The sequence below is a fragment of the Pithys albifrons genome, chromosome 17 (assembly GCF_047495875.1).
Source record: "Pithys albifrons albifrons isolate INPA30051 chromosome 17, PitAlb_v1, whole genome shotgun sequence".
Lineage (NCBI taxonomy): Eukaryota > Metazoa > Chordata > Aves > Passeriformes > Thamnophilidae > Pithys > Pithys albifrons.
This window is the reverse complement of record NC_092474.1, coordinates 11,206,093-11,232,991: the sequence shown is the minus strand read 5'-3', so window position 1 is coordinate 11,232,991 and position 26,899 is coordinate 11,206,093. Positions and strand designations below refer to the sequence as shown.

The 26,899-nt window shown below is 42.3% G+C and overlaps 1 protein-coding gene across 1 annotated transcript in view; it reads right to left on the bottom strand.

Moving 5' to 3' along the window:
- The window catches only part of CIT (citron rho-interacting serine/threonine kinase), a 72,002-nt gene extending 47,746 nt beyond the window's left edge, over nt 1–24,256 (bottom strand). The window contains exons 1-12 of the mRNA XM_071571684.1: nt 24,229–24,256; nt 23,281–23,406; nt 22,033–22,174; nt 20,635–20,810; nt 19,222–19,323; nt 18,885–19,027; nt 17,880–17,973; nt 16,309–16,512; nt 15,625–15,778; nt 8,137–8,317; nt 1,054–1,159; nt 55–198 (exon numbers count right to left, since the gene is read on the bottom strand). Of these exons, the coding sequence (XP_071427785.1) occupies nt 55–198; nt 1,054–1,159; nt 8,137–8,317; nt 15,625–15,778; nt 16,309–16,512; nt 17,880–17,973; nt 18,885–19,027; nt 19,222–19,323; nt 20,635–20,810; nt 22,033–22,174; nt 23,281–23,376 (1,542 nt within the window). The 5' untranslated portion in view covers nt 23,377–23,406; nt 24,229–24,256. The remainder of the gene's footprint in view (nt 1–54; nt 199–1,053; nt 1,160–8,136; nt 8,318–15,624; nt 15,779–16,308; nt 16,513–17,879; nt 17,974–18,884; nt 19,028–19,221; nt 19,324–20,634; nt 20,811–22,032; nt 22,175–23,280; nt 23,407–24,228) is intronic.
- Nucleotides 24,257–26,899: the final 2,643 nt, after the last annotated feature.

The window sequence follows — 26,899 nt, the reverse complement described above, 5'->3', positions numbered from 1 at the left end:
AAGACCACCAGATTTCAGGCCTTCAGAGGTGAAAGGACTGGTGTAAGGGCTCACACTGCATTCTGTGATATAGGTGGCCAGGTCCTGCTCCAGGAGGGATCGCTGGGTCTCAGAGGCTTTCAGTTCCACCTCCTTTTGGCTAAGTACAGCCTCCACCTCTGACACTCTCCGGTGCAACCGCGTCATTTCCTGCTCCATCTGCAATAAATATCAAGAGGTTATAAAGGGGGGCTTCAAAAGCTTTGTTAACTGCTACTTTCAGAGCTCTGTTTGTAAGGAATTTGTCTCCAAGAGACTTCTAGCTACGTTTCTCCAAATGGTGTTTAAATTCCGATACCATTGTCTCTGCTCCAGGAATGCACAGTTCTTCTTAAGGACAAGTAGTAAGTCTAAGTCACCCCATTCATTCAAGCTGCTTGGTCATAGTCAGTCATTCTTCGAACCCCAGTTAGCAAAGAAGACACAATCATTTTTCACCTGACTTGCAGAGATGGGTCACTTTAACCTTATCCCAAATCCATGCTGGACCAGAAGATGGTTTCCCCCCATCTCCTTGTCAGGAGCAAATGGTCAAATCCAGAACAGAGCAGGGAGAAAAGTAATGGAACTCTCATAAAAGTCTCAAACAAGCAGTAAGCGTTACAAGACTCCACCAGGTTCCCTTTACTGGAGCACAGCAACTGTTATGAGACGTTCACCACAAGCAGTGACGTGACAACAGTTATATAAGCAGGAGCTGATGAGTGAGGAGGAGCCCCTCAGAACAGTACTGGGGTAACTGGTGTGATGAGGAGGCAGCAGGTCGTCTGTGTCAGCGCTGAGAAAAGGACTGTTTAAAATCCAGAGCCGCTTCTTGTTAAGACAAAAGTATCTACACCAACAGCATGGCCTACATTCATCTCCCTTTGTACTGGACAGGAAGCCAGCTCTCTGAAGGAAAAGCACTTTGCCCACCACGAGTCTGGATGATCAGCAGCATCTGACAGATCCCTGGACATACAGTGGTTGCAGATTCCTGGAGCAATGGAGATGGCCAATCGCATAAATAAATACCTTGTGACACTTGTCCTGCGCGTCTTGGAGCTCTTTGCTCTTGAGAAGAAGTGTCTTTTCCATGGAGCTGACCTTGGCTGGAGAATCCACACTTGAAAAAACAGATCTAAAAGAGCAAAGCCAAACAGCACGTGAATATGGGCAAAAGGTACAGAAATCTGATTTATGCAGCCTCTGTAAAGTCATTGGGTACTTACTTATCCCAGGACAAAAGAAAGGTGCAGCAATCCCACTCTAACAGCCAACATTTCAGATCAAACGTACCATAAAAGCTGATGACAGTGTATCATTATTAAATAATCCATGTGTCCTTCTAGTTACGATATTAATATTTTCCATCAGTGGATATGTCACAGTGCAAAACAATAAATCACAGCAACAGTCCTGCGTAATTTGTAGGGATTTATAAGTGCAACAAAACCAAAGCATAAAGTCAAGCAACCTTTGGAAAGTTAACAAATTTCCAGAGAAATGTTTTTTATTTGGTACTTTATTTTTAAACAGGTTTTTAAATTATCTTCGAAGTATAAAAACCCTAAAAACTTCAACATGTCATAATCTGCACCACAGGAAGAAGAATTTAATATCCTTAGTTACATTCTGTGAATCAAAATTGAAACTTTCCTAACACAATTCATATGATCCCTACGAACTCAATCAATATCAATATGATTAGTCACACTGCAGAACTTCAGAGTTCCTCTTAGAAGTAATTTTTTTTCATGAGACACAATTTAACTGTACTATTCAAAACAATTTGACTCCAGAAACCTGGGGGAAATATTTACTTGTTCTTAAGCTTTCTGTCTAATTGGGACTCAGCATTTAAGAAGTTCACAATTTCTGTTAGCCTAAATTCATTCCAGAAAAGGATAGGAAGCCACCTGATGTTTGGGAGGGTATTTTTAGTGCTTTGCAGTCTTAAATATGCAATCTGCAACCAAAAAATTAAGTACACACATCAAAACATAATTTTAAAAATCACATTCTCCCTCGCATGAAATGATTCAAACTGGATATTTCAGCAGTTAATGATGGAACCAGAGTTAAGTGATGGATGAAAACACAGGAGCACAATGAAGGTGCTAATAAAAGATCACACAGGCTGCCCACACGTTGGTTTGTGCTTCTCCTGGCCACAGTTTGGTGTGCAGCCAGTTATCCCCACGGAGAGCAGGGAGCTCTGAGCAGCTCTCTGCACAGAGCCACACACCCACACACAGCAGCACAGGCGCCTCAACACCCAGCAAAGTTTCCTTCCATCACCACCATTTTCTGAGAAAAATCTACTCCTTAATCCAACCAGATATGCAGCACAGGCACAGAAACAGACACGGGGATATTTATGAAAATGCTGCAGCAACATTTCTGTACCAAACAGGTCTTCAGCACCACCACCTCAAGCTGTCATTAGGAAACACTGCTTTGATATCCACAAACAAAACACTGCAAAATCCACCAATTCTGCCTTGAAAGGTCAAATATTAATATCTCTTCAGAAACCTGATATGGAAAAACTTAGAAGAATGAAATTTGCATGTCAGGGATACAGATATGATCAGGACTTACTAAAAAAAATTTAAAATGAATGCTTTTCTACAGCCTTCCTTTAGCCCTGGTCCAATCAATCCGATCCGTCAAATTACCATGTTTAAAAATCAATTTATAAAGCATGTCTATACTCCTACAGAGAAAAGGCAACCATCTGAGAAAGATGCATATTAAATCCCATAACAGCTGGGTGTACAAACAAGGCTAAAAATGAATAGTTGAGAAAAGCAGTCTAAAAATACAAATTAAAGCTCACATTAACTAAAAAAGACACTAAGGAATCTGCTTTCAAATGTTAATCAAATATATGTAAATAGCTGCAAATATGTACTGAGACAAGTCTGAAAATCTTCTTATAATAAAAGTTTATTTTTACAGATCTGAACTGTAGTGGCTGAAGCAATCTTCTTTCAATTACAGTTTCAACCTCAGCCATCACCTTCTTCCTTTTACTCTTTTCCAACCTGAGGCATTACCTAAGAAAAACCAGGTCTGTGAGAACTGTCTGGAGTTTATTTGTGGCTTCTATTCTGCCTCCCTAAAGGAGCTGATTTTAGTTGTTATTTTTGATTATTTATTTGCTATTAAAAGAATCAGAGTCTAATATTACAGGCACCATTTTGCATTTCAAAAAGTTCTCCCAGGAAGGCAGCTTAAAGCACCCCCAGGCACTGGAACCCAGGCAGGACCAGGATGGATGCAGGGCAGGAGGCGCAGAGCTCTGCAAGGACAGGTGGCTCAGCCAGGTGGGCTGGGCTGGGACAGAGCACAGGACTCAAAGTTTGGATTTCACGAGGTGACTGCAGAGGGAGCTGCTCCTCAGGGTTGGTGTCGGCTTTGAAAGGGAAGAGGAGGCTACAAAAGAGAACTATAATCTTCCTTCCTCATCCCTCTCCAAAGCAAGGAAGAAATTCCTTAAAAATATGTGTCCTGGTGACACGACAATTTTCCTGCCATGGAAACAGTCCATTTTATCCCCAAGGAAAGCTGATTGTGGACATGCAGCTTTTAAGGGACTTACTTTCCCAGTGATTCTTTCCTGTGTACAAATTGTATTAGAACAACTTCCTGAACATCCATACAATCTTCAAAGTATCAGAAAGGGGCAGACAGAGGAAATCAAGAGAAATGGAGTACTGGCTAATCTAATAAGCCTTGTCATGGTGATAGCAGCTCTCAACAGAGCATGACAAGGTGGAAAATGCCCACATTTCTGGGGCACTTACATTCTTCCTCAGTCAGCATAATTGCAGAAATTAAACACATACAATCCAACATCAAAAGCCATGATGCAAAGCTATCATTCAGGCTGGGACCATCTAAGGGTATTTCATTTAATTAATGCTACATCTGGATCAATTCTCTTAGGACAGCAGAGCAGTTTCTGCTGTTTCCTCTGAAGTGTGAAAAAATAGATTGACAAAAGGTAACCAGCACCCATCAACAAGAAAATTGCAATAAAATATTAAAAAAAAACCAAAGTCAAGTCTGTAGTACCAAGCTCTGAGAGGACTGTGGCTGTGCCAATTTACTTTTCAAAGAAGCACTTCCTGCATGGCTAAAAACCAAGTTAACTTACAGCTGACTAGTGATTTCAGAGCTAGATCAGCAGCAGCCTCAACCAGCAGAGAGATCAGAAATAGTGCTGGTTGTGTAAAAGCTCCTCCAGTCCCAACGTGGCTGAGATGAAGAAGAGAAAAGCATTAGCAGAGGGAAAGCTCCAGGATGATTCTGGGGTACCAAACACGTCCCTTGGTCCCCCCTGTGCATCACCTCATACCTCGTAACTTCCTGTGTCCTTTTATGCCACTCTCATAAACCCCCAACTCACCTGTGCTTCTTCCTTCTCACAATGATTGGCACCATCTGTCCCAGTCCTGGCCCCCACACAACATGCCCATAATCTCATCCCCCATCCCTCATGCTCTATTCCTTTTAGCATTATACTCATCTGTACCTTCCGCCCCCTCCTAAATGCTTGCTCAGGCCTAAAAAAAACCAACCAAAAACAAACAGTGATACCATCAATCTGTGAATAGAGCTTGCTGAAGCAAAGCATATTTTTGGTATGCTCATCCTGTGCTTCCTCTTTAATCTATCTTTGGTGAAAGAGCTTACCAGAACCCGACAAACTGTTGGAAGAAACCAGTAGTCCTTCTTTTTGGAAGAACAGCCCATTTTAAATCTCAGTATTCTACGAGAGTCACGAATCCATATCAATTTTTTTTATTTTTTTTTTAAATCCAACCCCAATAACCCCCAAAAAAAAAACAAAACCAAAAAGAAAACTCCAGAAATCTTGAAAAATATCACTTCTTTGGACCTTGCAGAGAAGACACAGGTATGCAAAAATTTGCATTAAAAATATTTTTTTAATTAGGAGTTTATTTTCATTGGGTGTAATTTATTTGGTATTGAATTTTTATTAGGTATTTAATTTTATTAGGCAGTTTGGTATATTTGGTTAGCTCTGGATTTATAAGGTATTTATCTTATGCCTTCAGGCTTCTGGTAATCACCTGCAAAGGACAAGAACGATTTTCCTTCACCACTTGATGCATATTTTTGGCACCTCAGGGTTTTTGTCACTTGCTCTGAGCACTGGAGATCAGCCATGGTTAGGGACAAGAAGTAAGGTGGGGCTGGCTTTTAATGGAATTAAACCCTCAGTTGCCTCTTATCTTGTCACAGTCACACTGGCAGCCAAACCAGCAGCCAGGTTTGCAGCCAGACAGGCTCTTCTCCCCCACAGCAGGAATTCAGAGGCCATGATGGGAGAAGGACTTAGCTGGTCCTTCTCTGCAGCTCAACCCCGCTCTTAGAATCACACAGCAGATTTATTTAACACTTTGCTAGTACAGGATCCTGTGCCATGAGCAACTGAGCCCCTGATTTCTCCTCATTGCCTCCTATGACACATTTGTGTCTTGCCCTTTGCTTTTTTGTTAAATTTCACAGTTGTTAGACCATCACAAATTCTTCCCAAATCATACAGAACACTGTCATTCAGTGAAGCTTCTAAGCTACACGCCAACTGTATAATTTCTGGCAACAGGTCTAAGTGACTTAGGTGAGCCCTTCTAGCACTGAGTCATTGGGAGAAAGAGGAGAGTGGAAAAGAGAACAACTTTTACCTCCCTATTCATTTAACTGAAGTATTTGTAATTCCTGGCTCAGCCATATCTTCTTACTGTCCAGTGAACAAGGGCAAGAGCATAACCCCAAACTTCATGGCTTGGCAGCCCTCAAATTAAAAGCAACGAAAGTTTCAAGGACCTTGTGACTGGCACTCTGCAGCTGCCTGGGCTCTGGGAGCAGCACTGGAGGCTCGTGCTGCAGACAGGAAAGCAGATCTGCATCACTTAGCAACCAAAAGGTTGGACTTTAAGAGGAAAGATTCTAAAAAGAATAATTCTGGTCTGATAAACTTCATGTCTTAGGACCTTCCAGTGAGGACATCCCAAAGATTCACAACAGATAAGCCTTCCCCCCTCCATTTACTGTTCTCCATCTAGAATTTGACATTCAGGCTAGTGTGGACAGAAACAGAACTGTATTTCCTCAAGTAAAACATACACCAGACAGTATTTTTTAAGTAAGAAGTTATCTTTATGATCCCATTGCAATGATATTGAGCATAAACCAATCACTGCATTATTTAAATACAGATATTTTCAAGACTCCCCAAGCTCTTTGCCATATTTAAATCACCTTCTTAGAACAAAATGCAAATATTAACTGCTAAAAATAACAAAGTGCATTTATCAAGATCTCATTCAGAAAAAAGAAACCAATCAGATCTACTTACATTAAAATTATTTGGGGAAAATTAAATACATGATGTCTTTCTGTTCCAGTTGAATAAAACAGGCCACACCAAACAGAAATTTCACTTCAGTCAAAATTTCTCCAGAGGACATTAATCTCTGTATCAGTTTGCTATACCTCTTCTCATCTATTACCCAAATTCAAATATAACTTCCATATGCATTTTCATCACCAGCTCCAAGGAGGAAGCCCATCAATCCATCTGCTCGAGCTGTCTCAGCCCCCAGCACAGTTACACCACTGCTCTGAGACTTTCCCTCACGCTCCTCTTCAGTCCTGGTTCTGGGCCCTGACCACATACAGATTTTTACCACATATATGTGGTCACTGTTGAGGCTCTGCTGTTCCCTGAATGGCCATTTAGCCTTGGTACATGGATTGCAGTTCTCCAGGTGGAAAGGATAACACTATAAGTTAAATTCATCACTCTTAAATTAAGACAGATTTTAACCCCAGGTATCTACAGATGTAACATTCCATTTTTCTAATTCTGCTGACAATATTACATCATTTCAACAAAAGAACACTTTTTGGGTTTTTATGTCCTCTCCATTCCTTCCTCTTTTGGCATAAAAGCAACTCTGCTGAGGAGGCACAGCCAAGGATTCCCTTTTTATTACTGGCATAACCGCCGTATAACCTTGATTCACGGTGTGGGCAAGATCAAGGATGTCAACAGTACCACCAGCTTGGTGACACGCTCACTGCAGAGCAACTATCACACCCAGCATGACACAAAATGAAACTTGATTAAGACAGATTGACAACCAAGTCCCTGAAGGGAACTAACTAGCAGGAGTGAAGGATGGTTGACATGAAAACACAACACCTCAGTGCATTGAGTCACTAACCCAGCCAGAGTCACACTGCGCTCCTGAGAGGCCTCCAGATCCCCAGCTAAGGACTTCCCAACTTAATGCACTGCACTAACACTTTTTCAACAGCCCTGTCATCAGAAACCAACCACCCACCAAACCAAACTGTTTATACCACATTACTTCTTCTTTTTCTCTGACTCCAGTCTCTCGGAAGGCAGGTTTTCTTCCCATTGAAAACCATTTCTGCTGATTTCCACGTCCCTCCACACACACATACACTGCATATTTCATCTGAATCTCCAGTCTCCTAACACACAGCACAGCAATGCCCAGTCCTCCCGTTTAACTTGACCCAGTAGCACACAGCCAGCTGCCATCAGATCCTTCTCTTGCTCACTGACCCATGGCTGCACATTCCCAGGTTAGTGGAGCTGCATTTCTGTGGATCACTGATTCAGCCTTACACATCCCCAGCACTTGGTGCCCACTCTCTGACCCAGTAAAATAACACCACCCCCCTTTTCCATCTCTGAACTCCTCAGTATTCTCCTTCTTGCAGGGATCTGCAGTATCAGAAATGCAATCACCTGCAGCTCCCTGCTTAACAGCGACAACTAATTCAAAGTATTTCAGCAACAATTTTAATAATAACTGGTTTAGAATCAATCTTTCCATCCCATTCCCTGCCCCTTATCCCAGAAATAAAAAACAAAACCGTAGGACATGCACAAGGCACAGCAGCAACAGATACAGCCCAAATCTGGCAGCTTCCCTACAGCAGAGCACAGGTCAGTTAAAACAGCTTTTCCACACACATCATCCTCACTGTAACAAACCTTTCCATTTTCCAGCTGTCCTATCCACCTAAGCAATAATTCCTACTTACTCTGGTCTGAGAATCCCCAATGCCTTGATGAATGAAAACCCCACAAACGGCAAATCTTCCCCCGAGAATCCTGCTGGGCTCAACTGGCGCGTAGAGGATAAAACCCGCGAATTCTTCTCTGGTTCATCAAAATTTGAGGTGTCATCATCAGACTTGAGAGTAGGAACGAAGGGGGGAGGAGCTGGTGAAAAAAGGCAAGAAGAAAAGGCAAAATTCAGCTACAGTTCACTCTGCAACAGTCCCACTCATTCAGTGCTTGCAATGGCACTGCAGCTCCTGCTTTTAATCTTGCTAACACAAGCAGCCTGAGCTGCTGCTCTCAAAGCGTATTACAGCAACAAGAGATTAACCCTTAAGCCACCAACATGGCTACCACTCTGCAGGCACAGCATCTCCCACACTGATCAAACTGGGCTTTAGCCTGGGCATTTGAGATTGTGGGGCTTGGGGGTATGTTTTTCAGGTTAGGATGTTGGGTTTTTTAAATATGTACCTTGAATAAAATCAAAGCACCAGGCTAAGAAAATCATTGCTGTAATACAGCTAAAAGTCATTCGATTCTGATTCATCTTGAAAAGGAAAATGTCTCCAACCTGTCCAATTAGTGACACTACCTGAGAATGAAGCCTGATCCTGTGCTAGTCAGCCAGGGCTGTATCTTATCCTTTAACAAGAATCTTCCCAGCATGGGATTCTCATTAAGAGCAAACTGGGCTTTCTCCTGGAAGGTTCTAATAAACTATAGCTACTAGAAACTCACTAGTCTTTAGGAAAGGAACTAAGATTTTATTTCTCTGAAAGAGCTTGCTGAAGATCTGGAACTCTTGTCGGGACACCACTGCAGTCTGGCTCTGATACAATCAGCTCTGAAGAGAGGTATAAATAACAGGAATTACAATGTATTTCTTACTGTAATTTCTAAATTGGTACCACTTAACTTGTTAAGCAGTTGTTTAATTTCAGCTGATTTTCTCGTGCTAGCTTCAGTCTCATTAACCCAAGGAACAAAAGGACAAGTTCTCAATGATGTGCAGCACCCGAGCTACCTGCTGGCTTGGCTAGTGTGGGAAAGCAATGAATGCAAGAGCCTGCTGAGCAATTCCTACCCTATTAAGTCACGTTTTCTTATTTATTTATTTATTTCATCACTTGGGTCCCCACTCACTGCAACTGTATAGAGCAAAAAAAGAGATTAGCAAAGGGGCCAGCCCTTCAGCCAGCAGCCAGAGCAGCCCATTGTCACCAGCTGATGCAAGTGGAGTGCGCTAAAACCGTTACCATGGATCCTGCATGGATCTCCTGGAGCTGAGGGGCTGATGAGGACTGAGGAAGGGGAACAAACACTCCAACCCCTGCAGTGCAGGCTCCCTGCTCCTCACTGCCTGCGTGCTCGGGGTTTAACCCCACCTGGCTGCATCGTGACAGCTCTGCTGCTGCCGATGGCCCTGGCAGGGGCAGCCGGGCTGGCTGGAGCTTGCTGGCTCCCTCTAGGCTGCCAGAGCCCTGCACTGCCCGCTCTTAACTCTTAACTCGCTGCACAAACGCAGCTCAAACCACCCCCCAGACCAGCAGGAACAGCCAACAGGACAAAAAATCTGTCTGTATAAACTACCAAGTCCCAGCTACACACACAGGCTTTGTTAGCAGCTCCCCAAGGAGCCATCCTGATGCTGCTCCCAAGCAGGGAAGTGAGAGGAAATTCCATGAAGCACAGAGGATGCTGCTCACGTACAGCAGCTCCAAGTACATTAGGATGAGATAAATGGGGAAAATACACAAATTAAATGGGTTCTGTAGTAAGCAGTTTCACTTATCAGCTTCAGAAGGTTTGTAATTTCTGTCAGTATCACGAATTTATTCATTTCTTCTATTTTATTGATTATAACACAAATTTAGATCCAATATAATGCTGATTTTTATGTACCATAAACATAATTTTAAAATACAGATTGTTGATTAGGATGTGGGGTTTTTTTAAATCATTTAATGTTAGGATAATGTCCAGCTACTCTTCCATGTCCTTTTCGTGATTAAAAACAGAGAACTGACAGAAAACAATTTGTAAGTATATCATCTTTAATGCAAATATAAGCCCAGAGTTGCAGTTAATTCACAGCACAGGAGGATTAGTTCAGGATTAGTATTTTTTAGTTCAGGACTTTTGCTGAAAGAACTCTCTGCACATCCTCTCAGAGGTTTTTAACATCTTTTCTGAAGGCAGATCCTGTCTGTGAGGTGAAGTAATAGAGAAACAGCAAACTCTTCACTTCATCTGGGCGAGTCTAGAACCTTTCTTAAAGAGGCAGCAAAACCCAACTTGGCTGCCTTTTTACAATGGTATAAGCCCCTGTTATACCCTCCCCAAGCCTGACAGGTAACTTTGCCTTTGAAAGAGGGATCTACAGCCTTACTGCTCACTAGAAACTAGCACAGAATATCTTAAAGGTCATCTTCAAGCCCTTGCAATTAAAAGAAAGCCCTTCCTCTCACCAACAATAAGAATTCCTACCCAAACCACATGCATAAAAGAAAATTCCATGTAACTATGCATGCTCATGGGAAGATGAAAAGCACTCAGTGGGGAAACAATGAGTGCACAAAGATAAAACTGAATGCAAGACAGAGCAAACCTTTGGGGCTGGTGGGAAACGAGTTTAAAGAGCACAATATTTTACACTATATCGTCCTCTAATGCTTAATAAAATATGAGAACAAAGAAGAGAAGTTGTGAACACTAGAGTAAAAAAAAAGAAAAATTCCTTTGCCCTCTATGTTGCATTCACTAAAATTCCATGACTAGCAGTACAAAAACTCTGCAGTGTAACTTTGATACAATATTTGTATCAAGAAATAGTAGCAATAATAGCATTTCTAAGACTAAGGAGGAAACCTAGAAAAGTCATTCAACAAAAATGCCTCTAGATGTTAAGTGGTTCTGAACTTATGGACAGCGACTGAAAACAAGAAGCAAAACTTGTTCAGAAGTTTAAGCACTGGAGAAAAAAGAAAATCACTCAAGAGTAACAGGTAATAACTTAAAAAAAGAAAAAAGTAAGATGGATTCACTGTCTGAATTTGTTAATTCTTTTGTAGCTTCTGCAAAGTCTTTTATTTCTAAGACTAACAAGTCCTTTGCCTGATGTCCAAAATGCCCAGAGAATAAACTGAGTAGTCTCATAAAAACATGCTAAAGCAGACAAGCAATTTTGTTCTCTAACGTGGGTTCCATGGTGACATAATCTCTAGTTAAATTAATATTTCTTGCTTAAAATCTGAAAGCTGTCCCACAGTTATAGGATTTCCAGAGCAAGATGAAGGCTGGTAAATGCAAACACACCAACTGCTGGTGAGTTGCTTCTTTAAGGGAAGATCCTTCAGTGGAGGTCAAGATAAACCTCTGAGAACTGAATGTGAACACTCTGCCATCGCAGCTGACAAGGTGAAAAATCTGCACTTTTTTCAGACTCACTCGAAAGGGAGGCAAAACTATTACTCAAAAAGACACTAAACCTGATGTTTCTACTCATACAAACTGGTTGGGTATAAAGACCTTTTTGTCTCTGAAATGTTACAACAAATGCACACGTTCTGTTTACCATTTAAAGTATCTTGTGGAGAACTGCATGTTTTAAAAAAGCCAATTGCTTGCCTAGATACCTCCCCACTTGTGGAAGGATGTAACCCTCTTCCATCTGTTCCAAAGGATGACTTTCAGAGGAAAAGGGGGTGTTGTAGGTTGCTTAGTTTAAAAAAAAAAAAGAAAAAAAAGAAAAAAATGAAAAAAAAGAAAAAAAAGAAAGAAAAAGCTAAAACCACCACACACACACTAAAGTACTTTAACCAGTGTATCATTAGGATGAGATAAAGTGTCTCTTATGGAAAGAAGCTTCATTTTTTGAAATTTTCACTAGTGTGTGTATTTATGACTAGTTCAAAGAACGTTGCCTTAACCAGGTCTTTCCATCCTTTCAAAATATTTTCATGCAAATTCAGAAAAGAGAGACTCCATTTCCCCTGGGACAGTGAGAGACTCAACTGAAATAGGGAACTTAAAAGCAATACAGAATGTTTCTTAAGGATAGAAATGTGTCTTTTCTTGATCTACAAGGTGATCTATAAATGCTTCCCGAGGAAAAGCATCCACACAGCCTTTTTAAGTAGGTTAGGCATTCCTCTTCCTCAGGCTCCAACAGCCCTACTTGAGAAGGTGTTATGGAAGAAAAATAGAAAACCCCAGTGATGCAATTTGAGGATGTTTTCTCTAAGACCACTTATAAAAAACGCACTGTACAAGTTCTAACCAATCTGTACAACATTATCTTAACACCTCTACTGTTCTGCCAAGACAATGATCCAACACAGACATTTCTGTTAATAATAAGTGATCTTCAAGCTGAAATGAAAGTGATATCCACTTCAAGAAAGAAATCAATATATTTCTCTGAAGACAAGTGTGAAACACCAGAATGTTTAACTGTTAATTCACTGAATGACAACTTTGGGTTCAAAAGGAAGTGTCTTAAACTTCTGAATAATGAGATTTGGTTTTCTGCTTGTTTGGTAGCAGAAAACAGCCTAAAAATCAGTCCTCAGTGCTTTCACAAGTTCTTCTGTTTGCACAAGACATTAATTCTTTTCTTCCCATATGTGTAGTTCCCTCATGCAAGTCCAAATATGGCATTCCAATTTCAAGATTTTTTGGACTGCAGTTACAAAGCAGTTCTTCACATGAGAGGCTCTTTATGCCATACATACATATAGCTTAGATAATAATAAGCCTTCTGACCATCACCCAGCTGGACTTCAGCAGACTGTTGGTTCCAAACTAAAAACCTGATGTAATTTATGGATTTCAAATTACAAAAGGTAACTAAGAAAATCCCCAAATTACAGAGAATGCTGCCTTGTTGCTGATACCTCAAGCATGTCATCCCCCCAGTCTCTACCTCTGATTTTAGATAATTATAAGTACTCAAATAGTGCTGTTATCAACTTTTCAGTAAAACATCTGATCATTCAGCTGAAGCACAGGTAGAAATATGTTTATTCCAGGTAGATAAATTCCAAAATATTTTCAGAAAATTCTGTCAAGTAAAACAACACAAACTTTTGAAAGTTTTGTTTGTTTTGTTTTGGGGGGAGTGTGGTGGCAACTCTATAGGGGTGGCATTTTTTTTAATAAGCTTTAGAAGCCATTAAATAGCAAAACCAACAGAGAGCAAAATCCACAAGTGTGTTTCAGTACAATACTCCAGTGAAGGGGAAAATTACCTGTTGAGGCAAATTCAGTTAAACCTGACCTTGGGTTTAATGGTTTGGTTCTGTTTCTGTAACTTAAGAGCTGCTTCTACAGACACACATTACTTGAACCCAAGGAAGTTGGGAGCTTTGTTCAGAGGCAACAATCTTTTGGAGAGGGGTTTACTAAAAAGTCAAGTGCTTCATAGGTTACCATAACAACAAAATATAACACTGAAAAACCCCTTAATGACACATTCTTAACCAAAATCAGTGCATTAAGAATGGCTGTCCTGGAGCTCTCAGCATGATAATTAAATACCTGTAAGGCAAAGGTACCAATTTTTCTCTACCTTGCTCAGTTTGAAATAGGAATGACATCATTGCTCTTATTGACTAGAGAGAAGTCTGACTGTACTGACACAGAATTTAACAGCCATAGAATCACTTCAGGAGGCAAAGCCTTTAAGATCAGCAAGTCCAACACTCCGTAACCCCAGAATCTTTGCCCAGATTAACTGGAGGGAGCAAGATACTTTAATATAAATCTAAATCCTCTGACCTCTCCCAGCACTCCCTAGTTTCCTAATTTTCTCAGGCTGGCCTTGCTCCAGTTAAACACCACTATCAGCAGAGGTCAAGACTAGAGAGAGACCTTTAGCTTTTAGATAGCCCAGGTCAAACCTGACACTGGTTTTGAATAGAATGGCAGCACCACTGCCCCGAGGAACCAGCACAGGGAGAGGCACTGCTGAGAGCAAAGCAAGTGGTGATACATTGAATCTGCTGCTTAGAGCAAGAGGACTGCTGTGTTTTGTGCCAGTTACTGCGGGGGTGTATCAAGTGTGAGGCACAACAACCGAGTCAGGGGTCAGAACTGCCTGAATCTTCACAGTAAGTAGGTCTGGATTTTACAAGCAGGGATTTGATCCACTGGCCAGCTGCAGGAATGGGATATTTAAAATCCCAGATGATTATTTCAGCACTTTAATGACATCAGGTTGCCCATCAGCATCTCCACTGCCACGGGAAGGGGCAAAAACGCCCGATTAACTCGTGCAGTTGTGTGAATGCTGGGTATGCAATTGCTAAGGAAACACCAGAACATATGCTCAACACACCACCGTTTTTCCTAGATCTGAGATAATATGATATAAATGCAATAGAAAAATTTCAGAAAGTGGTGGCTTGGGCAGGGCTCTGGGGAGAGAAGGCAGAGTGAGCTGGGAAATGTATGCTGAAGTGATGAAAAGGGCTCGAGGCTCAATGGCTCTCAGAGGGCAGAAACAATGGAATTTAACAGAACAGCAGCTCCACAAGTTCAAAATTAATGAATCAACAGAAAAGTGAGCAAACAGTCTGTGGAGCTGACAGCTGAAGTGCTGAGATAGTCATCAAAAGTAGAAGCACTGGGCTTAGCAATTTATCACGGAAAATGGAGCACAATCACTCCCTTGCAGCATATTTGATAAAAAATATAAGGCAGGCATGTTGCTTGCCCAGATAATCTTACAGTCTGAATTATTTCAAATACTACCCAGTACAAGGCAGACACCCATACAGAGATCATTGATGATCTGTGAAATATTTGCTTTTGTCACGGAGCTGGTGCCTCAGTACTTCCAAATGCTAAATTCCATTGCTTACATAGTATTATAAACAGTTTTCTGCCTCGCTGGTTTTATTTTATTCCTGGCTGAATGAACAGATTTTTGACCAAAACAATAGTGATATATTATCCCCATTGACTTTGAGGAAAAACTCCAGTGCTATGGCCATGGACATTTCATCACCTACTGGAGCTACAGAAAACAAAACACCCTTAAGTGAAGTTGGTTCACAAGCAGCAAAGAGAAAGCTGCAGATGCAACAAAAAAAGTGAGATGAAGCCAAAATGAAGGAAACTGAGGTGGGAAAGGGCTGAACGAACACACTGATGCATTTTAATCTGAGGAAGGACATGGAAGGGACCGTTCTGATTTTCCAGTCTAGTGCCTGCAGTAATATGGCAATTGCATTAGAAATTCATGGGGAGTTCTATTAAACTTCATCTCACCTTACAGTTTTCACCTGAGATGTTAACACAGCCTATTCAAAAACCAAAATGAGCTGTTTTGTTAAAAACACCTGCTTCAGTCCTGTTTCATAATGAATAATTCAAATCAAACCCACGAATACTCACATTGTACAAATTTTCCCATTACCCAAAGAAACAGAAATTATTTATAAATACAGTTTTATTCTACTTACTGTTACGGATATTATTCCAGTCAATTTTAGAAAAAAAAGGATGGCAGCAGAGACCCTCGTAACCCAGCCTTTCCTTCTGCCCACAAAGCAGGCTCTGGATCAGGTCAAGAAATTCACTGCTAACTTTCACATCCTCTGGAAACTTCAGAAATCTCTGCATTAGAAAGAAATGGATTTCTGCTCAGTAGGAAAAGAGGCTCAGAACAGTAAGATTAAGTTTCATTATTCTGAGATATGTCAGGCACAAAGGATGAATATTTATAGCACACAAATAAAAGCATGGTGCATTTTATCCAAATTGGCTTTTATATAGTAAAGATAAGAGTAAAGGAACAACCATTCCCACCCAGGCACATGGTACCCCAGGTCACCATCTTATGCTGAACAATGGCCAAGGGCATGCACAAATGGAAGAGTAAAACAAGTCACTTTCCCAGAAAATTCTCCCAAACTTCCAAGAGTTTGTGGCTTAGGATTTTCTGAACCAGGGATGATGACACCTGTTACAAAAAATAACTTGATATCTACAATACAGAGACAAATAAATACAATATAATGCATATATTCCAAATATTTTACGAACATGATGAAGTAAGAGACATCCACAAGCCTCTTTTCTCAGTTGTTAAAAGAGCCTTTAGTTACAGCCTTTTTATTCGAGAACAGGGAAGGGGTTCTCTCTACCTGGAAGTTCATGATGTTATTGAAAGTTTTGGCTGAGGTCCCTTCAGTGAAGGGAGTTCTTCCATAAATCATTTCGTAGGCAATGACTCCGAGGGACCACCAGTCACACTCTGGACCGTACGAGGCTTTGCCATCCCCGCTCAGCCCCGTCAGCATCTCTGGTGCCATGTAGTCAGGTGTGCCAACAGGTAGCCTGGCATTCACCTGGAAGCAAAGATACACCAAGTGAGATTACAGCACTTTCTGTTCATTCTCATCTTGGTAACAAACCAAAAGCTTTTTTCTTTTTTTTTTCCTTCTTGTTTTTTTTTTAATGAGACATAATTTTCAGCCCTGCAAGTGAATTTTAAGCAAGTAATTTTCAGCAAGGCTGTTTAGCAGATAAGTGCAAGGTTAAGGACACTGCTGATAAACAAAGCAAGTTATTTGGTATGAAAGAGTCAAATTATCAGAGCTGTTACTAGAAAGTACAAACTGCTAAAGTAGGAAAGCTGCATTCCAAAACCACAGGATTACTAAACTGATGTTTTAAGCAGCAAATATACTCCAGCTCTCCTGCTTCGAGTGGTATTAACAGGGATATCAAAGCTGAAATTTCAAAAGTGGTCAAATTTAGACATAAATATTCCCTGCCCTCATTCCATTCCCTGCCACCCCTGCCTTTTTACCTTGTGTTCATGATCAGCAAAGTACTAATATTTGAATCCCTGGACTGCTTAGAAAAGGTAATTCAGGAGTCAAAACTGCAATCACTTGTGAACTGAGTGGCATAAAGAATGAAACAAAACAGCAGGCAGGCTAACACAAAAACCTGAGGGTGACTGAAAGGATAATGTGAAGAAAACACTTAAAAGGAAAATGCACTGCAGAGAAGCACTGAAAATGCAAGAACAGGGAAAAGAGAATAATAAGAATCACATTACAAAGAAAATGGTACAAAAAAACGAAAATTGTAAAACAAGACCAGAATCTGGTGCGGAACTTCACGTTCTCACTTTGATATATTTTAATTTTAAATTTTCACTGGAAGTTGTGTGCAGTTACCAAAACTTACAGGCAACTTATAAAAAACTCCACTGATTCAGACTGGAATGTAGTGCATTCTGATGAGTGAAGCCCAGAACACTGGAATGTGACTCATTTTAATCCAGAGCTCCCCGATCTTCAAAGTTATGCCACCTTAGATGCAACAGGCACAATTTTCCTTCCAATTAGGACCACCTGTAAATCCATGTCCTCTTTAAACAGAGCATGGAACAGCTGAAAGAACCTCTAAAGAATGATTTTGTATCACAGTGTATCACAGCACCATGAGAAAGTAGATTTTCCTATGCCTTACTTAGCATTAATAGTTTAATAAGCAAATAAATACCAGCTGAGGGCTGCAAAAGGTACTCAAGCTCATGTTTGAAAAGCCATTCATAAATGGAAAAATATGATTGAGAACAGATTCCACATTGGACAAGGAAGGCAGAAGAGGTAGGTACAATGAGGAATACCAGGTTAGTTTTGCCCTTTTGCCTGGACTATCCAAACAAGCCACAGACAAAGTTTAAATCCACTTTTAATACCATTTTGTTTACTGTCATCTTGGCAGCTGACCCGAAGTCCACCAGTTTAACGTGTCCTGTTCGGTCAATAAGGACATTCTCTGGTTTGATATCTCTGTAAGTGAGAGGAAAGCCATCAGTACCTTCCCACACCATTCCCTGCTGCCACATCCAGGTAACAGGATATCCCTGTCCAGCTGTACTCAACTGTGTGCTCAGTTCCATGAAGCCTTTCAACTGAGAGTTATTTCCAACTGTTGTTCTGTTTTCAAATAGGAAAGTATTAAAGTTCCCCTTATTTCATGGAAGGTTAATAATTATTGATAGAAGATGGAAAGAGAAGGTGGGTTTGCACCTTGACCACTCTGTAACTGCATTACAGTATTTTGTAGCTTTCTTCCCAAATTCCCTCCCAGCTTATTCTGCACATCTTCCAAATGCAGGCAATGACCTTGCACTAGAAACCACAGCCTGGGCTCCAAGTGCAACCACTGCAACTCTTGGAACATAAAATTACCACACTTTCAGAATGGAATAAATTTATTAAATACCAATATGATTTGAAAATGCACACAGTAACAGCCTCCAAGCCTTGAGAGAAACCCCTGTGATATTTAGCTACTCCAACATCCTATACTACCCTGTTCACCAGCCAGCACACAACAATTTTAAACAATTACACTAATTTCCCACACTATTTGGTGCCAAAATCAGCAATCTCTGGAAAAGATTTAAATTTTTTATAGTACAACATTAAGGCTTCTTTTTACTGAGCCTCCAGAAAAACATATGTAACAATCCTTTCTTGATATTAGGCTGAACTTTACATCAAAGTCAATGCCTTTAGCTACAATTATAGTTGGGACTCTGATTAATCTTCTAATTTTGTCTTCCAATACAGCATGTGAAATACTGCCCTGAAAGAGGACAGAATATAAAAATATAAGAATGCATTGTTGAAGAACACCTTTTCTGGAATGGGACTGATTAAACATTTCTGTGCTCTGCAAAGCAAACTTCACCTACCTGTGTACATAACCCATCTGATGCACACTGTGAATGGCCAAAACCAACTCTGCAAGATAAAACTGCACCATATTCTCATCCAGTTGGTCCTCATAGCGGTTTAGGAGTGACAGCAAATCCCCTCCAGGCTCATATTCCATAACCTACATTAAATTTTAAAAGAATACATTATTTCATATACAGAAAAGATATTCCATTCACCTCCTCCATATTATACTGGACACATATCAAACAGTGGCACGTGGTTGAAATGAGACATTTCAACCATCACATTGTTGTTAAATACAACAATGGCAATAGTGTTCAATAGAGAAGAAAAACAAAGACTAGGCATTACCAAGTAGAGATTTTTCTTGTCCTGAAATGCATATTGTAACTGTGGAATCCAAGGACTGGTGCTCTGAGCTAATATGCTGCGTTCTTCCTCAAAAAATGACACCTACAAAAATAGTGCTCAGTTAAATCATGATGAGAGGGAGTTAGAACACATCAGAATCCCCCAGATTTAGATAAAGTTGAGTCTGTGCCAAAAGCACACATCACAAAAAAATTACACAGATATTATTAAGTGCTATTTCCTTGCAATGTGCACCTTTAAAAAAGTTCTTGTTTTCTGTTCCCCTCCCTCCTCCTGTTGTCTGGCTTGCTCCCAGCTGAACAGTCCCTGCAGCAAAGGCCACCTTCCCTTCCAATCTGTTGAAACACCCACCAGTCTGGAGTGCAACCCTGGCTGACCTCATCTGGACTGGGCCCAGCAAAGTAAAACTAATCTCAAAAGAATCAGACAAGCAGAAAAGAAGCTGGAGCAATTATGGGGTACCATCTTACAGCCAATTCAGTAATGCATTCAATGTAAGGCATTAAAACACAAGGCTTTGTTGAAATCATCCTCTAGCAACTATGATTGTTCAGATGTTCAGCCAGACAAGACATTAATTTTATTACAGAATACTGCAAATTTCTTTACATTAACATTCCCCACTTTCACCAAACACTGAACAAGAATGAGAAATGCCATATGAGGTAGCATCATACTTTGCTTTCTTGTTAATCTATGTAATAGAAAGTAATTGTAGTTTAGTTTAATTTCTGGTAGCTACAAAAGATGCTGAGGAATCTCAGGAGCAGCCTAAATGCACCATGTATTGGGAACACCTGATGCAGATATTGTTGTAGAAATTCATGGGGTCTTTCATGGACTATCTCTGTCCTACTTGTCATTTCATGTCAGCCAAAGATTAACTTCTGTTTCTCACCAAACTATGATAACAACCTCTATTATCTCTTTTTTTAAGTTTAAAAGTAACACACTTCTCAAGCTTGTGAGAGGCTCTCCATAAAAATCCAATCACCACAGTTTGCCTTCACACCCACTCTTGACATTCTACGTCAGTCTTTAAAATAAAAAAAAAACTTAATGAATAGATTGCCTGAAAATTCAAGCCAGCAGATCAATACTGATTCAGTGTTTTCTTCATCTGTTTTATCTTGTCTTACAATTGATGTTAAGCTCTTTAAGACAAGGGCCATGTTTTAGCACCTGAGGATGGCACCTCACCCAGCAGATTCACAGACTGACAATGGCTTTTAAACACAGCAAAACTGCACACGAATTTACTGCTTTACTGACATGTAGCATGAACCTTCTCAAGATACATTTCTGACTTTATTCTAATAGCAGTGACAAAAAGGAAGTGTTCAACAAACTGCAATTTATCCTTCTACTGTCATAACATAACAATATACATACGTGCTCCTGAGCCAGCAGGGACTCCTTGCTCATCACCTTCATAGCATAAACATCACCAGTGACTTTCTCTCTTACTACTTTGACCTCTGCAAAGTGACCACTGCCAACCACACTCTTTACTTCAAAATCCTTCACACTGGGTTGCAGTTCCTTTAGTTCAGCTATAGCCTCTGCATCTATAAAAATAAAACACTTATTTTTACATTAGCCAACTGGTATTTCACAAAAAAAGACATTAAAACTGGGGAATAAAACTAAATAAATAAATAAATAAATTTTGTTCCAGATTCTCAAGAAATGTTAAATCTTTCCAGAATATGCTTCTTAAAAATAACAGTATGCATAAGAACTAGAAAAAGAATGTATCGATGCAGAGTTAAGTCTGAAATATGGCACATATAAAAGAATCAGGAAATGCTAAGACAGTTTCCATGGCAACCATAATTCTGTCCCATTCACAACATCAGAGGCTGAGAGCCCCTCTGGTTTCTAACTTCTTTCCAGCCACCCTTCACCAGTGTAAAGTCTATTCTCTAAATGGGAGGGCTTTACTGGAGTCCAGGGCAGGGTTTGCTCCTCTGCCTGAGGGAGGCACTAGTCTATTGTCTAACAACCACCCACAGGCGTTTATTGCAGATACTCAGCTCAACTTCTCCACTGACCAGTTCAGACCAGCGTGCAGGGTGATAATCAATCCCTCTAAACATTCTCCAGACTTGCAGAAAATTACTGTCTGCTAATCACGTCTAAAAACCATTGGATGGAGCTATCACAGAGGGCACAGCACCTTACTTGTAAGCAAAAGGCTTTCTGCTAAGTCTTAGTAGGAAAATTGAGGAACCTTTTCTCTACTCTCAGGCCCAAAACAAATCCAAACAGATTATCAGTAAAATATCGACTCCTTCAGAAATTATACTTTTGAAGCACAGAAATACTCTTTACAAGTTACACATGCAAAACTCAGATAACACCTGGAATCCAAAACATGAAAGAGCCAGGGATTACCAAGTCCCTTTCTTGATCTGTTTTCTCATCCTTCCAGGCACTACCCTGCTCTCAACTTCTGACATCCTGCAGCTTTACTGTACCCAGTGCTCAGACACTTTCCAAGAAAACACCTCCTCAAATGGAAATATAGTACAGGCTTCTTAAAGGATGCACATTTGAGTCACAGCACTTCAAAAGCCACTTGCATTTGATCTTGGACTTGAACAAAGCTTTACTAAGACTGCCAAGATCCCCTTTGCAGTGTTGAGTCTGCCCCCAGAAAATCAGTTGCTCAAAGTCCTGGGTTACAATCATTAATGGATCAAAGCAACTAAAGCATTACTTAAACATCCAGATTCCTAAGAACTGTCTTTTAAAATGACACCTGAAAATTAGTTTAAACAAACTTACACTTCTTGACAAAGTTGCCAACATGTTTAATTTTCATCAGAGCAGGGTTTCTGCACTCTTCAAAAAGAACAAATAACGAATCAAGGATGCCTTCCCGGGAGAGAGGAGACATCTGCTGTTGAGTCACATAGAGTGGCTTCCCCTGGAAAAAAAAAGCAGCAACAGCAGATGGAGTCTCAGACAACAATGAAAAGCCTCAAATCCATAACAGATGTATAGAGCAGATTATATATTATCCATTTCAAAATCACTTCTTCAGAAATTAGGCAAATGATACAGAAGTGTGAGGTAAATATATCCACTCCCTGTGTCTATCTGTAATAGCTGCTGCAGGTATTTTACTTTCAGACAGAGCAATCTTAATGATTGCTAAAGTTCAACTTGCAGCTTCCTTGAAACTATCTACATCCTTCTGATGATTCTGATCTGACTGGATTTTTCCTTGACATTGTATCATGTGTGTTTCTTTCATTGTACAAATAGGTTAAACAATCAATATTAACCCTGGGAGGAAAAGCTGTTGAGCCTCAGGTGACCAAATAGCAGCAGGTTAAGTAAATTCAACTCAGGACAAACCCACAGCTACAGCACCCATGGAAAAAATTAAGATTACAGGGTGCAGAATGCAGTACTTCATCTTTGTGTGGAAAAACCCATCAGGCTAAAACATTGCCACAGCCACAAAAGGTAAGACCTGATACTATGCACTGAGCTTTGTGCAAAGATACACTCTGAACTTCACCCATTTATGATTCTATCTATGATTCTATCCTGAAGGGAAGCTCTGGCCAGGTGGGGGTTGGTCTCTTCTCCCAAACACTCAGCAATAGGACAAGGGGGCATGATGGGCTCAAGCTCTGCCAGGGGAAATTGAAGTTGGAGAGCAGAAAGAAATTCTTTGCAGAGAGAGTGCTCAGGCATTGGAATGGGCTGCCCAGAGAGGGGGTGGATTCCCCATCCCTGGAGGTTTTTCAACTGAGATTGGCCGTGGCACTGAGTGCCATGATCTGGTAAAGGGACTGGAGTTGGACCAAGGGTTGGACTTGATGATCTCAGAGGTCTTTTCCAACCCAATCCATTCTGTGAGTCTATTCTATGATTCTATCCACTTCTTTTACCCCTTCCCACAAAGAACAACACAGGCACACTTTGAGCACCCACACAAACAAGCAAAGCTGTATTTTGACATGCTGGGAGTGTACAGGAACAAAACCAAGATCAGGTGCTCCCAGGGCAGATGTTCTTTACCTGAAAGAGCAGGTTTAGGCGAGAAGCTCGGCTGGTGATGGGCTCTGGTGTTCCTGCATCGCCGGCATTCCGGGCACCACATTTGAACTTCAGCATCTTTACAGCTTATCTGCCATAAACCATCACCTGAAAAAAACAACAGGGACATTCAGGAAGCGCTTGAATGGCTGACTTTATATGGGGAAAAAAAAAGGAGATGAGGGAGGATATAATCTAAGCAACATTTGTATTCCCTTTGGGATGACATTTATTAATAGTATTAAGTGTGAACACGACTGGAGGGCCCCTGCAATTACAGCGGTTTGGGGAATGGCAGGGAGAACCACCCAGGCAACGAGCCTGGGAAAGAGCTCTGAGATCAGCAAGCCCAACCTGTGCCCGAGCACGGCCGTGCCAGCCAGAGCCGGCGCTCCGTGCAGCCTTTCCTGGGGCACGGCCAGGGCCGGCACTGCCGCACCTCGGGGGGCGGGCGGGGAGCGCAGACACAGAGCCCCGAGCGGGGCCGGGGTCGCTCAGCACCCTGAGGCCCTCAAACCCATCACAGCCCACCCGGGGGTCCCCTCAGAGCCCCTCAAACCCAACACAGCCCACCCGGGGGGCCCCTCAGAGCCCCTCAAACCCATCACAGCCCACCCGGGGGGCCCCTCAGAGCCCCTCAAACCCATCACAGCCCACCTGGGGATCCGCTCAGCCCCCAGAGCCCCCCAGAGCCCCTCAAACCCACCACAACCCCTCAAACCCATCACAGCCCACCCGGTCGGCCACTCAGAGCCCCTCAAACCCAACTGAACCCGCCCCGGGGGTCCCCTCAGCCCGCCTTCAAACCCATCACAGCCCACCCGGGGGTCCCCTCAGAGACCCCCAGAGCCCTCACAGCCCCTCAAACCCATCACAGCTCCCCCCCCATCCCCACTGGGTTCCCCCACACCCGCCCAGCCCCGTCCGTACCCCGCTCTCCTGTTTTGCCGCCGCCGCGTTTGAACGGCGCTGGGGGCGGGGCCTGCGCATATCACTTCCCGTGACGCGGCGCGCGCCAATCCCGGACCGGGCGGGCCGGAAGCGGCGGCGGGAGCTGAGGGGGCCCGGGAGCGGCTGAGGGGGCCCGGGAGCGGCTGAGGGGGCCCGGGAGCGGCTGAGGGGGCCCGGGAGCGGCTGAGGGGGCCCGGGAGCGGCTGAGGGGGCCCGGGAGCGGCTGAGGGGGCCCGGGAGCGGCTGAGGGGGCCCGGGAGCGGCTGAGGGGGCCCGGGAGCGGCTGAGGGGTCGGTCCGAGTGCCGAGTGGACCCGGCGGAGGCTGAGGGAGTCCGGGGGCGGCTGAGGGGGCCCGGGGGCGGCTCAAGGGGCCCGGCGGCCGCGGGGCTTGCACCGCTCCGGGGCCCGGCCCGCCAGGGGCTGTCGCGGCTCGGCCACCCCGGGGGAAGCGAAGACCTTGCGGTGAGCGCAGAGGGGCGGCCGGGGCTGTGGCTGAGCCGTTGCTCTGCTCGCACAGGTTTGCCCTCGTACAGCGCCACGTTGCTTGTCATGTATTATACTGAGTTGGGTTTTTTTTCCCCCTCTTTGTTTTTTAATCTTTGCCAAATCTTAAAACGCAAAAGTGACTCATTCCTAGTAGTCCTGACCGGAGGCGGGCTCAACCCTGCCCTCCGCGTCATCGCTGGCAGCAGCTGCTGCCAGGTAGGGCAGCCAGAAGGGAAATGAAAAGGTTGTCACAAGATTTAAATTTCCTTCTGTAAACTGCCTGTCTGACCTTGACGACCCTCTCTGTATGGCTGTTTTATATGATTAGCTGCCAAGTGAAGCCCTGGTGAAAAGCTTCCAGCTCAGCATCCCCTCCCAAGTGCCTCCAGCAAAGGGTCAGTGGGATGCAGCATGACCTTGTTTAGGGATGGATCCATGAGATGTCCGTGGAGAACCTCAGCACGAAGCACTGATGGGATCTGCAAACACCACAGTGGTGTAAAACACGGGGTGCTGTGTCAGAGCACAGCCTGTTGTTACACAGTGTCCTGGCAGGTTTTAAGCTGCTAACAGAAACCTCAGTGATGGGGTCCTTAAAAATAACCCCGTTGCTGTGTAGTGACATCAAATATTTTGCTCTGAACAGTCAATGATGCTAATACTGGCTTGGCATCTGGCTGCTAAAGTAACACACTTGAATTTATGATATTACGAATTTATACAAATAATTTTACAGATTTGTGTTTCTTTCCACCTTTCCCAGTTCACCCCTGGAACACTGACAAATTCTTGGTGTATTTCTTGTCTCAGACTTAACATATCTGGGTTCGTTTCAAGTTACTGAACCTGAAAGAGTTTTTAAAACCTAATTTATTGCCCACCACCTGCACTGCCAGTTTAGTTTTGGATTCCACTCAAGGCACTGTCGTTGCCTGTGTCTCATCCACACCTGCATTGCCCAGGATAGATCAGCTCTTAAAGGAAGTGCAGCAAAGAGCTTCTCCCTGGGCATAAACTGCTTAATTTTCATGCTAGTGCATTTTAATAAAATACCCCATCCTACCCTGTTTGAAACCTGCCCATGTCTAAAGGTGTTCTGTCCTAGATTTTGGACAAGCTTCATTGCCATCCAAATTATGAGATGAACTACAGGCTCCTCTGCCTTTTTCTTTCTCCAGCTTATCCTCCTCAGAAAATGCCAATAATCCACTTTCTTTTAACTGCCAAAATTACTACTAAATATCCACATTGTTTCTAATTCCATTTGGGAAATCACCATATCTATACACTAGTTTAGATTTAGAAAATGAGGGCAGCAGAAGAGCTGGGTTTTGACAGCTCATTTCTATATTGTGTTCAGATGACAAAGGGTGGCTCTTCTTGTTCATCATCTCTGCAGGACACTGTGGAACAGCTGATCCACAAACTGGGAGAGGAGATGGATCATTAAAGGTTTCATCTCATAAACATTAGGCTGCCCTTTCTACAACATGAACACCAGCTCTGGGTCTCTCACACAATATCCCCAGTGTGACCAGCCAGGTGAGCTGCTTGGCCTCTCTCAGCTGCCCAAAGGTTCAACAATGTCATCAGTTCAGTTCTATGATTTTCAGGTTTATAATTTAACCTTTCCAAGTAAAGATTTCTCTGTTTGCAGGGAGGGAAGCTGGCTGTTAAAAGTGTTGTTTGGGACAGATAGAGTTTTCCTCCTAATTTAGATTGTGTTTAAGAAGGCCCTTAATTGTATATTTTGCTGGAAGCAGCCATCTAGTAAAAGATCACTTACTGTTTTTTCTTCTTTGTTGCTGTGTAAAAAGACTCACATCAACAAGAGTGTCTACCAGCAAAATGAAATAATAGCATGAAAATCCAGCTGCACCAGAACTGTTATCAAATGTAAGAAAAAAAGCTGAAGTGGCAGATGAGAGGAGGAGAGACAGAAAAGCTGTACAGTTGCACTGATAACACTTCAGTACCCATTTCTGATGTCTCTGGTAAAAAAAAATCCATACCTGTTCAGAAGAACACATGTTTTGTTTAAATTGCTGACCTGAAGTCTTTAGAGTGAAAGTGATGATTCTTTCATACTTTTGATATTTTTATCAAGAGCAATTACAGTGCCCCAGTCCTTTGTGACAGTCAAACTATATATCATTTCTTGAT